This window comes from Amphiprion ocellaris, chromosome 1 (genome assembly GCF_022539595.1).
Source record: "Amphiprion ocellaris isolate individual 3 ecotype Okinawa chromosome 1, ASM2253959v1, whole genome shotgun sequence".
NCBI lineage: Eukaryota > Metazoa > Chordata > Actinopteri > Pomacentridae > Amphiprion > Amphiprion ocellaris.
This window is the reverse complement of record NC_072766.1, coordinates 5,143,913-5,157,886: the sequence shown is the minus strand read 5'-3', so window position 1 is coordinate 5,157,886 and position 13,974 is coordinate 5,143,913. Positions and strand designations below refer to the sequence as shown.

Below are 13,974 nucleotides of genomic sequence, written 5' to 3'. Positions count from 1 at the left end.
TTGTTTGTTTACCCAGATCATGCAAAAAAATTTAAAAATATTCTGCACTTTTCCACTCAAGCTCTGACTAACAGTTGCAAGCAATCGGGGATCAATAAAGAATTTCTGATTCTGAAGACAAAAATTATTCTTCTTTCACTTGAGCTGGTCTGTATTGCAGGCAGTGTCTACACAGAGCAGATAGAAGTATGGAAGTCAAGTAAAAACCCAAGTATCTGCAGCATGTAGACACACAATTCTTTCCCCTAGTTTTGGCAACACTTCTGTAGTTGCATTTGGAAAAATGTCGTACACGTAAATTCAAGATTTTTTTTCCAACATTTATAAGACAAATAAAGACATTCAACCTCTTTTATTTTTCATTTTCATGATTTATGGGACTATAACTGTGTCACAGAAAAAAGACATGCTGTGAGTTCTCTCTACTTCTGGCTGTGATCGTGCCGTTTCTATGGAGGTGTTGGGCTTTATATGGCAAAATGAGCAAACGGAGAGTAAAAAAATGTGACAGGAGCAAAAAAATAAAAACAAAAACACCGACAAATGGCTTGGGGTTTAGAGAGATTAACGACTAATATTGATGTATTTTAATATTTGCAATATCTAATACAGTATACATCCTCTGACCAGCAGGGGGCGATAATAACTGCCTGAGAGAGGCCTGAGGAGGGAGGTTGGAGGTTGGAACCTCTATGTTGGAGTTGGTGAAGGTTTATTTGAGACAGTTTGGCTCATATGTGAAATCCCAGAGTTTTCACTTTGTACCAAATGATGTACAAGGCTTTGGGAAAAGATCTAAAGACAAAAATGAAGTTAAAAAAACAGATCAGGTGTGTGATAAGAAGTATGCATTCAGACAGAGCAGAGGAAGTGAAAAAAATGAAGATGAGCTGACCTTAAAGCAGTGAAACAGGCCAGAGTGTGACTCCCAGCCTGGAGGACAGGGGGCGTAGGCATCGATGTGGTGCTCAGGCAGCGGGGCGTCATGGTAACTGCTGATGCTCTGCTTACACACCGACAAGGCCTTGTGCAACTTACAGTCTTTCACCTCCCAGTGACCCAGAGCAGGACCACCTGACATGGCAACACAGCCGCCAGCACTGACTACAGAAGCAGAAGATTCACATTAAACCAAATCCCCATCTACTCTGGATCACTATTTTCTGTTAGCTAAGAATTCTTTTTCCAACTCATGGCTACCTGGCTGGTGTTTGTTCCAGTGTGTGAACGTAAGAGGCAGAGAGGATCCATTGTGAGGAAGCCAACGGTACTCTCCTGTCTTGTCCATGTCCATGAGGCCGATCCAGTAATACAGACTACTGTTGGCTCCATTCTCACTCAGCAAACTGTTGACAAACGCCTGCTCAAACCTGCCAGCATGAGGAAGGAGAGAGAAGTGAGGAGAGAGGTTTAAAAAGGACTTCTTTTTACATCAACACAACAGATCATCTGCTCAATAATGCACCTGTTTTCCACAGTAAGAAGAGGAGCCTTGCAGTAATATCCCAGCAGTGCATCCTCATAGTTCTGTGCATGAGTGGTCACCATGTAACAGGAATGGCCATGTCGCTTCCAGCCCTAACAGAAACGACAAAAACAAAAAAATCCACTCATCAATGTTAGGATTACATCCATCATATCCAAGATGAATTCTTTTTTGTAGAAGTTACTGTAAGATTTTCAGACTTACAAACAAATTGCACATTTTTTTAGGTTGTGTAACATCACAGCCTTTTTCCTCCGGGCTGTTTAAAGTATTAGTTCAACCAATAACCTTTTTCAATAACAAGAATTTCCAATAACTTTCACCCAACTTTTATACTGGCAACGTTAACTTTTGTAGGTTTGTAAATAATTTTCTTTGTGACACCAGCAGTATTGAATTAAACCACTTAAAAGTTGAGTTGGTACTTCAACCAAAATGGGCCTGTAGCACCAAAAGTATTAAAAAAATGGTACTGATCATTCTGACTAAGTTTCTTATATGCAGCATTCTTTTTAACTGAGTTCATGATTTAAATCAAAAGTTTGTCCATTTTATGATGTCTAATAATTATTGTGTGTATTATTTAGACATTGACATTTAATATTTGGCATCTTTTGTTAATTACAAAAAGCAGTTGGAGTGACTGTCTGATATTTTCTTATAGTAAAATATGTCAAAAGTATTCTATTGGCATCAGTACCAAAACACAGGTGTCATAGTCATACTACTACTGAAATATCTGGACAGTAACATGCAAGACGTCGGGTTAATGTAAGTGTGTGCATGTGTGTTTAGACAAGTGGTGTGAATTTGCCCCCCTTTACCCCTGTTTGACATTGATCCCCCAGTCTCAAGAGGCCTACACTAACATTACATGAAGCCAGAGTTTCCTTTAAACTAGAGGATGAAATAGTTTTCTACTGCTGACAAAACCACATAACATTCACATGCGTTACCTTGTATGACTCTGAAGATGAAGAGACAACGGTGGAAATCATAGTTCTGTTTGCTAAAACCCTGGCGAGAATAATTAGAGACTGCTCGAGCATGTCCATGGACACGGTGCCTCCAGGGCAATTTTTGGCCTCATGTTGTGGAGCATGAAGTAGCCTGATGACTCAGGAGTCTGATATTCTTGTAAACAGAGTCAAGGAGCAACACGAATGCCAGACAATACGTCAGCAGTCGAGTGAATCAGCTCATTGTGTTTCTGAAGGGCCAACTTGCTCTGAATTTGAACTGCAGCAGGCGTGTGGCTCCTGTCTGGTGCGAGTCCGGATCTCAGACGAGTTTTTGCAAAACACAGCATTGCACACAAATAATCTGCCTGACACACTTGAAAATAAGTCGTGTTTTTGCACCAAAACTTATCAGTTTTTTAGGCAGAGCTTGTCAAAACATTAAAATGTCATTTTAGCGAGTAAAGAGAAACTGAGAAGCCATTTTTTACTGTAAAAAATGAATTCTGGAGCATAAGTGGAGCCAGAATAGCGCTACTAGATGACTCGTCAGCGGTTGAGTGCATGCCGACGTGGATGTGTGCGTACATGTGTGTTCATGTTCCTACCTCAGGACAACCTTCATCCCAGGCTCCATGGTTATCAACGAGATTCTGGCTTTCTCCTCTGCACACAGCCGGCCGTCGCTCGTCACAGGAGGCCAAAAGCCAGTTACCTTTCTGTGAAAGAGCTTCACAGTTTACTGATGACTTCAAAGACACATTAGAAATGAGATGATTAATTAATTAGCTCAATGGCAAAATAATTAAGTGGCTCTTATGGGCTCAAATGAGAGATATTGTGCATTTTGCTAGTCTTAAATTATAGTAAATTAAATATCACATTGACACACATAAGCCTACGTCAAAGAAAACAGGTCTTAATTCAGTTTTCTCAGGAGAATAATAGGCAGATTAATCAGTGATGTAAATATTCAGTAACGAGAAACGCCAACGCAGGGTTTCTCACCTTCTTGTCCACTTTGGCACAGAGTGCTGCATCCGTCAGGTTGTGTAGAGGCTGATACTGGTGCCACAGAGTGAGAGTTACTGGTGAACCATCAGACCACTCTACAGTCGGTGACGATGCCTGTTTCCAAAGACCAATCCACACCTCCATACTCTCTCCAGAAACTGTGAAAGACACAAACAAAACTGTTTTTAGTGTCTATAACAAATACTGCTTTGTGTATCCATATTGCATGATGCTCCTTACAGTTAGCCAGGAGGTTGAGCAGCATTTCCATCTCAGACAAGGAGTGCAGGCTGGTGAGGTTCGCCCTCCGAGAGCCACAGGCCCTGGAAGACTCCTCCCAGCTTCCAGCTTCTGATTCTGACAGCACCCGGTAGCAGAAACCGTTATGAGGCCACCAGCCATTAGCGCACTCAGTAGGGATATACTGCCAGTTCTCTGCAAGAGGAAGAGCCAAAAAAGGACAAGTCAGAAAGAGTACAGTCCAGAATAACTCAGATTCACAGCAGACATTGTTTTGGTCTAGCTGCCAGCAGTGCAACAGAGAGGAAGGTCAAAAGTTTGCTCTCCAGGTGCAGTGCAGCTGCAGCGGCCAAGAACTACAAGACCTAAAAATGTTGCTCGTACATTTTGAGCTTAGACTCGACTATTTCATACCTGCCAGTCTAAAATGCCTCTGAAGATGCAGGGAGGCACTTTGCATGTTAGGTATTAATGTGATGTGTGTCAGTCGCTCACCTAGAGGCTCAGCTCTGCGGGTGTCGTTAGGCGTCTTCTTGCAGATGTAAGGAAGAGCAGACTCACAGGGAAGACTCTGCCAGTGACCCTCGAAGGCCGAGTTGTAAACTCCACACTGTCTGTCCTCCTTCAGGGGGTTGGCAGGTAGAGCTAAAGGGAAAACAGTGAGGACACAATGGCTTAATTGGCTTTAATCCCTCATTTTTATGCTGCCTCAAGCCTCAAACAAACAATGTTATTATTATCATTAATCAGCAACTTTATGAAACCCCAGGGGATTGATGGACTCCACAAGACCTCTTAAGGTATCCTGTGGTATCAGGGATGAAGACTTGAACAGATCCGCCGTGGATCTGTGGAGTTTTTCCAGAACATCCAACAAATGCCTGACTGGATTGAGATCTGGGGAACTTGGAGGCCGAGTCAACACCTGAACAACTATTTGTCATGTTCCTCAAACCATTCCTGAACTAAATTTGCAGTGAAGCAAGATGCGATATCACTGCCGTCAAGGAATACTGTTGTCATGAAGGGGTGTATGTGGTCTGCAACAATATTTAGGATGCCAGGACCCAAGGTTTCCCAGCAAATCATTCCTCAGAGCATCACACTGCCTCCACTAGCTTGAATTCTTCCCATAGTGTACCCTACGGCCATCTCTTCCCCAGGTATGCACACAGACAAAAAAAAAGAAAAGGTAATTCATTATAGACCAGGCCACCTTCTCCCACTGATCCATGGCCCACTTCTGATGCTCATATGCCCATTGTAGGCTCTTTTGACAGTAGACAGAGGTCAGAATGGGAATTCTGGCCAGTCTGCATCTATGCAGCGCTATACTCCATCAGGATTCCAGTAGTTTGAGTTACAGTAGTTCTACTTTAGGATCAGACCACATGGGTCAGCCTTCACTCCCTACACACACAGCAATGAGCCTTACGTTCGAATGCCTCCTCGCAGGTCCACCAGTTGAGCGTCCTTGAACCACTTTTGGTGCTAACCACCACATGTCGCGAACATCTCACAAAACCTGTAATTTTGGAGATGCTCTGACCCAGTTGTCTAGACATCACAGTCAAAGTGGCTCTGATTCTTTAACGCTGGGCTATTTTTCCTGCGTCCAACATACTAACTTCAAGAACTGACTATTTACTTGCTGTCCCATCCTTTCGCAGGTGCAATTGTAATGACATAATCAATGATAGCTGTCAGTGGTTATAATGTTGTAGCTGACTCGTGTATTTGTTCTACTAGACAAGTTTAAGATGTCTTTTCTACGCAATTTCCTCTATTGGATTTATCTGAAACCTCACTTAGTGCCTTTGTTGGAGCAACTTGTTCATTTGCATTGGTAAGGTTGCTGAAAGCTGAGACTCTCCAGTGGTAAAACTACAACAAATACAGTTTTTACCTTCCTACAAATTCTAGTACAGTACATTGTATAAATAACAAGAAAAAAATTCAGAGTCAAGGCCACCAAGGCTGCTCAGCCGTTATATAATTTCTGACAGTTAAGTCCCGATAAGTCTGTAGCAGTGGATTTGTAGTAGGATCACAATCATGTGATCGTCAGCAGGCAGCTGACGTAGCGTTCATTGTTGTCATAGTTACAGTGATGCTGTGCCACTACCTCGCAGTGATACAGAAATCTTTAAAACATCCGTGGATCCAGACTATAAGCCACATCACTGACAAAATCTAATCAGGTGGTCCTTGTGTCAATTCTGTCCTTCCCTGAAAATTTGATCCAAGTCCATTATTCTGATATTGAGTAATGTTGCGCACAGAAGGAAGGACAAACGTACATCGATCGTCACATAACTCCGCCGTGTTCCGTGGCGGAGTAATAGTAATTCACGTGACTGGTATTGGTTGATTGGTATTAAATACTGTATATATTCAAGGAGTAAATAAATTATCAGTACCTGTGGTGAAATTCACTAATGACAGAGGTGCTCCATCAGACCACTGCCATCCACGTCCCTCCTTCAGGTGGTTCAGTCCGATCCACACCATCGCTCCAACACTTGCCAGTCGATCTACCACAAGATACAAACGCAAAAAAGGCGTCAACAAATCTTAAATAAATACAGAATTATAGGCATTAGAGACATTAAATAACCTCAAAGGAGGGAGGGCTGGGTTATAAACAAATTGGAAATGATATGAAGAATCTGTTTGGTTCTATTGAGTAGCATAGTTCTGGTGTACAGTTTGTGAATTTAATCTTGGCGCAGCACATAGTGGGTGTTTGATTCAGCAGCTTTACAGCCCCTGTATGTGTCCTCTACCAGATGCCTACCTCTGATGTACCTGTGCTCCGCCAGGCTGGTGATGCTAAGGAGGTTTCCGCCTTGGGCCTGGCAGGTAGACAGCGCCTGACTCCAGGTCAGGATGGTGTACAGGTTGAACTGATAACACGCTTGCAGCTCCTGGTTTGACTCCCAGAAGCGCTCACAGCTGGAATCTAAGAACAAAGCCACAGAATTAAAAAAGGGCAAGATGAAACCGATAAAGGAAGCGTCATCGGGTGTGGCATGGAGTGGATGAATCACGGTGAAAGTTAACAAGAGCAAACAGGGATTTCCCCTCATTCTGACACAGGAGGAGTATTGTTGATGTTGGGTGATAAGTCCTGGCTTACAGCTGGCAACCCAGTTCATCCTAAAGGTGTTGCATGAGGTCGAATTCAGGTCAGCCGAGACCTACACCAAACTTAGAGGATCACATCACCTCATCAGAATTCTGTTGAGATTTCCATGCTCTTTGGACCACCTAGTTTCTTTTACCACATTCCTGTCTTACTCTGCTGTGTCTGTTTTACCTTGCACTGGACAGAAGCCCCATCTTTCGGCCTCATCGTAGCGAGCGGTGGTTGAGCACCACTGGAGATGATCCTCACGCCCCTCAGTCGTACACTCGGAGTACCATTTGTTGTTGTACTTAAAGGGGAAAGCGCAGGCCATGCCGTGTGCATTTCCCAACAAAGTGTGGATATCTGCGAATTCAAACACACCTTGTATGATTTAACTTGACTCCAATGAGCTCTGATGTTACAGTTCAGAGGGGATGCAGGTTTTTACCTTCATATGGATACGAGCAGGGGCCCTCACTCGGGGTGTTGTACCTTTTCCACTCATTATAACTGTTTTTCTTCACCACCACCAGGCGTCCAGCCACGGCCACCTTCCACTGGGACGCCCCGTACAGCATGTTTCCACTGCAACGCCACCACAGCACAGGGAGGGCGGCGTCGCACTCGAACGTTCCGAGAGGCTGCGTCGTGTCCGAGATGTTGAGGCCCAGGCACGTGCTGGTGCCCAGATTGAAGAGGCGATGCCTGGAGACCCACTTCCACAGCATGCGGCGGGTGGGACGCTCGCAGTCCTCCAGCACCAGGTTGGAGCGTTCCACCGAGATGCAGCGCTTCAGCGGCTCACTTTCCAAAATAAACAGACCCTTTTCTGCAAAGAGACGGATGAGAGGCGAGGAGAGGGAGATGACATGAGCAGACGTGGAGGAGAAAGGTGAGAAACATGGGGTGAAGAAGTAATGCAAAACTGTGTCATAGACAGGGAAGGGATAAACTGAACACTTGCACGGTAAGCTTTTCATCCTCTTTTTCAGGTTTCTCTACTTAAATGCAGCAACGTTTAAGCTACACAAAGGCAGAGGAACTCTTTGTCTTCTAGAATGAATCAAGGTCTTTGTGAAACTGGATACTCAAAGAAAAGAGAGGATGTATAGCGAATGTTTACAAAAGACCTTGAGGAAAACAGTCGGAGGAATTATCTCCTGCTTCATGTCTCCATTGCATACAGAAGAAGGAAAAACAAGAGTGTACACTACTAGATCTAAATGAAATACTCCAGTTGTTTGTGTTGAATTTAAATAGTGGAAGAGATTGTTTGAAAAAGGCGTTGGCGTGGACATCCAGCACAAGATGTCAGAGGCCTATGTGACCAAAACCGTTGTATATTTTCAGTGTCCGCATATCCTTCCTGTGTTTTTACTGGATTGAAGTACACTATAATACTAATATACATACATGGCACTGAGTTGTGCATTAGGGAGGAAGGAGGGTTGTTTGAATCTGATCTGATCTGGTCAAAATGAGCACTGTGATAATGGTGAGATACAGAGATAGCATTTTTGACTTATTTTGTGTTTACATTCTAAAAGGCCAGCAACCAAAAGGCTGTGATGTTGAAATTAAAATCAAATTTTCTAAAAATTGTAACTGAGAAGGTAAGAATAACTTATATCTAATATTTTGACTAATATTGCAATATGAGCTATGATTTTGGTACAGTTGGTCGTTTTTTTTCCCTTTCTTTTTCCACTGGAAGAAAAAAAAATCTGGAATTGCTGCGGTCTGTAACAAACAAGAATGTTCTCATGGCATCTGTGTAGCACCACAATGCTTCATTTATGACGCTATTTTCACATTTCATCTCTATCAAATCTGTGATTTGGATTAGATGTACACTACCGTTCAAAAGTTTGGGGTCGCCCAGACAATTTCCTGTCTTCCATGAAAACTCCCACTTTTATTCATGTGCTAACATAACTGCACAAGGGTTTTCTAATCATCAATGAGCCTTTCAACACCATTAGCTAACACAATGTAGCATTAGAACACAGGAGTGATGGTTGCTGGAAATGTTCCTCTGTATCCCTATGGAGATATTCCATTAAAAATCAGCTGTTTCCAGCTACAATAGTCATTTACCACATGAACAATGTCTACACTGGATTTATCATTCATTTAATGTGGTCTTCATAGGAAAAAAAAGATTTTCATTTAAAAATAAGTACATTTCTATGTGACTCCAAATGTTTGAACGGTAGTGTGCATGAATTAAAATTACTATATATTTGTTAAAGTTGCTCTACATTAGTTTAAGTTGTTCACAAATGAGTTAAAGTTGCTCTGTATCAGTCTACAATAGTTAAAGTTGCTCTACATTAAAGTTGCTCTAAAAGAGTTAAAGTACCTTCATATTAGTTAAAGTTTCTCTAATTGAGTTAAAGTTGACCTACAATACCTGATTTTCTTTCAAAAATAAGGACATTTCTAAGTTAGCCCAAACTTTTGAATGCTGGTGTATAAGATAAAGCTCAGAAAATGCAAAACGTAAGGATACTAGAAATGCATCCAAGCAGTTGTAAACATTTGATGACATTTAATTTCTCATTTTAGAATATAACCTCGAAAGACTTATTTAGCAGAAATAATAAACAGGTGAAAGCAACGCTGAGAATAGCATCAGCCCAGGTAATGAGCTTTAGATTTATGAAAAATGGCATCATTAGTCCTTCAGATTTAACTTGATGTTGTTTAACAATGTATGTATTGAATAGCTAATTCCACTAGAGGTCAAAAAACCTGAACAGCACGTGTTTCTTCACCAACATCAACTCCTTCTTGCTGCCCTTGAGCTGGACTTTATTGCAGATAATAAAAACAACACTGTTGGTAATGTGAGCAGCTGGGGGCGCAAACTATGGTCCGGGGGCCACTAGAGGAGACCTGAGGAGGGGAATCTGCAGTAAAACAGCAGATTTTTAAATTCCAGCTCTAAAACAGCATGAATCTGCATCTGTTCAGTGCAGTTATGTAAGTTTCTCCAAGCGCAAAAACATCCATCCGAGCAAAAAACGTGCAGGAAGTCATTTAACTTCACAATTATAAAAAAAAACAAAAAAAACTGTGTTTGTGTGCAGCAGCTGGAGCCAGCTGTGCCTGAGAACTTACTGTAGAACTCCGTGAGCTGCTTTTTCTCCAGCACTTCGTCGTCCTGGTCGCTGACACACTGGCAGCTTCGGGCCAACATCGCTGCTGCGCAAACAATCGCCACAACGGCCGCAGAACTTTTGATGCGACGACGCGACTCTGTCAACATTTCGACGGCTGGATCCGGTGCTGATGCGCAGACGGACGGGCATTCCGAGGCTCCCGGTCGCGGGGAGGATTTCGGGCTCCTCGTTGTGTTTTTTCGCTCATAGAAAAACTTTTTGCTCGGAGTTTTTCAGAGGGGAACCAGCGACGTCACGTCTGACGGAGGAGCTGCTGTCCGGAGCTCAGAGCCGCATTCCTGCCTCAGTGCTGCCTCTGGGACCCAAACTTTATTTAGAAACATGCAGAGAACTCCAAACTGCAGACAAGTTTGACCCATCAGAATGCACTTTTACACCCCCCAAAAGTTCTATTGCATAACCTATTTCAGCCCACTTACTGTTGGAAAAAGCAGCAGGGGCGTCTGCAGAAATTCCTCATTGGGGTGGCCACATCGCTCCCCCGAGTGGCTAATCGGGAGGACCGGGACAATTCCCGGTGGGCTGGTCTGATGTTTGGGCTGCCAGGGCTGGTGTTCACTCTTTGTTTTTTGTTTTTTTTGGTTTTTTTGGACCGGTGTTCAGTCATGGCACTGGGCTGATCACTTATACTGCTACAGCGATCCCTGAGCCACCTCCACTGGCAGCTCTTTTTTTCAGGTACTTAAAGTAAAAAACACTAAACTTTACATTACAGGGAAACTGTTGGGAACTATTAACATCAAGTTTATTTCTACAGCAGCTCATCAGTTATTCATGACTTCAGTTAAAATATTAAATACAGCAGAATCATCAATAAATAAAGTAGTCGGATTTCATTGAATAACAATTTGGCTGAAACAGCTGCAGTTTGTTAGTAATACCTCAGATGATTAATATACATCTAAAAATGGGAAACTTTATCAGCTGAATCTGCCGTTTACATGTAGAGAAATAATCCACCTTATTATTATTATTATTGTTATTATCATTGTTGTTGTTATTGTCACCCTTATTATTATTATTATTATTATTATTATTATTATTAGTAGTAGTAGTAGTAGTAGTAGTAGTAGTAGTATTGTTATTGCTATTATTGTTAATATTTTTCTATTATTTTTACAACTACTATTACTATTACTATTATTATTATTATTATTATTATTATTATTAATAATAATAATAATAATAATAATAATAATAATGATAATAATAATAATAATAATAATAATAATAATAATAATAATATTTTTACTATTATTATTATAGTTTTTTCTACTACTACCAGCTGATCCGACTGTTGGTTCCAGATGTTTCCATGGAAACGGGCTGCAGCAGTAAACCTGACATGTGGTGTCTGTGCAGGTACCAGGTGTATAACACCTGCAGAAACACTTTGGGGGTTCTGGGATTCTCCGTCACCATGGAGACTTGGGCCACTATGTTCAGGTGGGTCCAGGTGAGTTTACCTGTGAGTCTTCAGGTGAAGCCGACTGACGGCGTCTCTCCCGCAGCTCCGAGCCAGTGCAGGCCAAGATCGAGGACTTCCTGTGAAGCTTCGGCGAGCGTCTGGCGGCCCTGAGCGAAGACGCCTTCAACACCCAGGTGACGACGCTGATAAAGCCGAGGGAGTGTGAAGACGCTCACCTGGGGGAGAAAGTGGACAGCAACTGGTTCAAGGTGGTGACACAACAGTACCTGTTCAGCCAGCTACACAAGGAGGTCAACACAACACACACACACACACACACACAACAGAGAAACACAACAGAGACACAACAGTACCTGGGGTCCGTTTCACAAAGCAGGTTCAACAAACTCTGAGTGTAACCCTCTGTAACCCTTATCACAGGTGTCGCCGTTAAGTCGCCCCGCCGCCGTTCGCTCACTCCGCTGACACCTGTGAGCAAATAGCTTTAGCTGGATCCTCTCCCTGCACACCTGGCTGCAGTCTACATGCACAGCTTTCAACATGGTTTTTATTCAGAACTTCAACCTGCTCTGAGACCGTCCCTCACTTTTTAAAAGCTATGGGATTCAGCCCAACAAGCACAGTAGCCAAATGCTTTCCTCAATATCCAGTATGTGGTCCGCTGTGGATTGCAAGCATCACTGTTTCATAATCACTCGCCCACTCCCAAATCCTCCTCTCCCACTCCTGTCACATCCCAGCACAAAGTCTCACCCTCCAGCCCTCTCCCCTCTTTTCTTTCCAACCAAACCATCCCAGCTCTCTCACTTGTCCCACTTGCATGTATGGAAAGGCAGCTGCTTCCAAACTGCTCTACTTGTCACTCCATCCCTGTGATGGTCAATCAGGCTGCGAACAAACAGAAAGCATGAAATGACAAAAATGAGACACAAAATGACAAAACAAGACACAAAACCACAAAATGACAAGAACGAGACACAAAACCACAGAAATGAGACAAAACCACAAAAATGAGACACAAAATGACAAAAATGAGACACAAAAATGAGACAAAATGACGAAAACGAGCCAGAAAACCACAAAAATGAGACACAAAACCACAAAAATTAGACAAAATGACAAAACAAGACCCAAAACCACAAAAATGAGACACAAAATGACAAATTAGACACAAAATGACAAAAATGAAACACAAAATGAGGCACAAAAGGACAAAACAAGACACAAAACCACAAAATGTGACAAGTCAAAGATCCACATGAATTTCAGGACTCAAGGTTTCCCAGCAGAGCATTGCATTGCAACAAGATGATCAATCACTTCACCTGTCAGTGGTCATAATGTTGTGGCTGATCGGTGTATTCCTATTTGAGCTATTTTGACCAAAACTGCCTGGCCCAGCCATTTAAAAGATGGTTCAGACGAACCAACTGTTGTATTTTACTGCCTTTCCAGTGTTATCCTTCATTAAAACCAAACTTAAAAGGGTAGCTAAAGGTCGCGCTTCGCTGCTGTATCGTCTGTTTAATCAGCAGTTGTTGCTGGAGGCAGGTGGAGCCACGGAGAGATACGACTATAATTCATACTACAGAACATTTAGCTGCTCCTACACCTGACCTTGCTTACCAATAATTATTCATGAATGCAATTACAAGGGTGGTTAGGCAAGTGGGCAGCGTACTGTAAGATTATGATGCCTTTGCAGCTTCAGAGAAGTCGTTCCTCCCGGGCAGTGAGAGCCTGGGGAGCTCACTATGTAACAGTATGTTATTGAGAGATTGGAGATTTATATTAGTCATTCTGTGCTGCAGATGAGTGCGCCACTTCTGCTGCAATCTCCAGTCAAGATCTGGCCTCTAAATGAGAACCAAGCACACTGTATGTGAGGAGGAGACTTCCTGCTTTATGTAACGGATTCAAAGCTTGTCACTTTGTGTCTCATTTTGTGGTTTTGTGTCATTTTTTTCATTTTGTGTCTCATTTTTCTTCTTTTCGTATCTCATTTTTGTCATTTCATGTTTTGTGTCTCATTTTGTCATTTCGTGTCTTGTTTTTATGGTTTTGTTTCTGGTTTTGTCATTTTGTGTCAAATTTTTTCCATTTCGTGTCATTTTTGCCATTTTATGTCTCATTTAGCAGTTATCTGCTGCTTTAAATTTAACTTAAAGGTCACAAAGTCGACACACACCTTTTCTTGTCTGTCTCAAGCTCCTGCGTGTGATCAGTGTGTGGTTTTGAGACAAAGCGTCTGCTGTACATTTGTCTTAAGAAAAGCAAGACCACATGGTGTTTTCTGTCAGAAGGCCCACCAAAATTAAAATAAGTGGCTAAATTTCAGGAACTTCATTGTTGCATAGAGGGTAGACGAAAGCTGTGTTAATATAAAAGTTAAGAAATTACACACAGGTGCATCTCCAATAATTTGAATGTTTTTTGTGTGTAACTGAATTCAAAAAGGTAAACTTTTATGTATTCTAAAATCATTGCAGTAAAGTTATATTATATTTTTAACCTTTTTTTAATTTGTTTTA

The 13,974-nt window shown here is 42.1% G+C and overlaps 1 protein-coding gene across 2 annotated transcripts in view; it reads right to left on the bottom strand.

Moving 5' to 3' along the window:
- pla2r1 (phospholipase A2 receptor 1) overlaps window positions 1–10,861 on the bottom strand; it is a 31,397-nt gene extending 20,536 nt beyond the window's left edge. The window contains exons 1-13 of one of the 2 annotated variants that reach the window (XM_055007454.1): window positions 10,434–10,861; window positions 9,953–10,309; window positions 7,278–7,658; window positions 7,019–7,192; window positions 6,497–6,661; window positions 6,120–6,233; window positions 4,195–4,344; window positions 3,700–3,894; window positions 3,454–3,617; window positions 3,054–3,164; window positions 1,466–1,578; window positions 1,201–1,370; window positions 896–1,104 (exon numbers count right to left, since the gene is read on the bottom strand). In XM_055007454.1, coding sequence (XP_054863429.1) covers window positions 896–1,104; window positions 1,201–1,370; window positions 1,466–1,578; window positions 3,054–3,164; window positions 3,454–3,617; window positions 3,700–3,894; window positions 4,195–4,344; window positions 6,120–6,233; window positions 6,497–6,661; window positions 7,019–7,192; window positions 7,278–7,658; window positions 9,953–10,100 — 2,094 coding nt within the window. In that variant the 5' untranslated portion in view covers window positions 10,101–10,309; window positions 10,434–10,861. Of the gene's footprint in view, window positions 1–895; window positions 1,105–1,200; window positions 1,371–1,465; window positions 1,579–3,053; window positions 3,165–3,453; window positions 3,618–3,699; window positions 3,895–4,194; window positions 4,345–6,119; window positions 6,234–6,496; window positions 6,662–7,018; window positions 7,193–7,277; window positions 7,659–9,952; window positions 10,404–10,433 lie in introns of those variants that run through there. The other variant, XM_023264636.3, reaches the window with a different exon arrangement.
- Window positions 10,862–13,974: the final 3,113 nt, after the last annotated feature.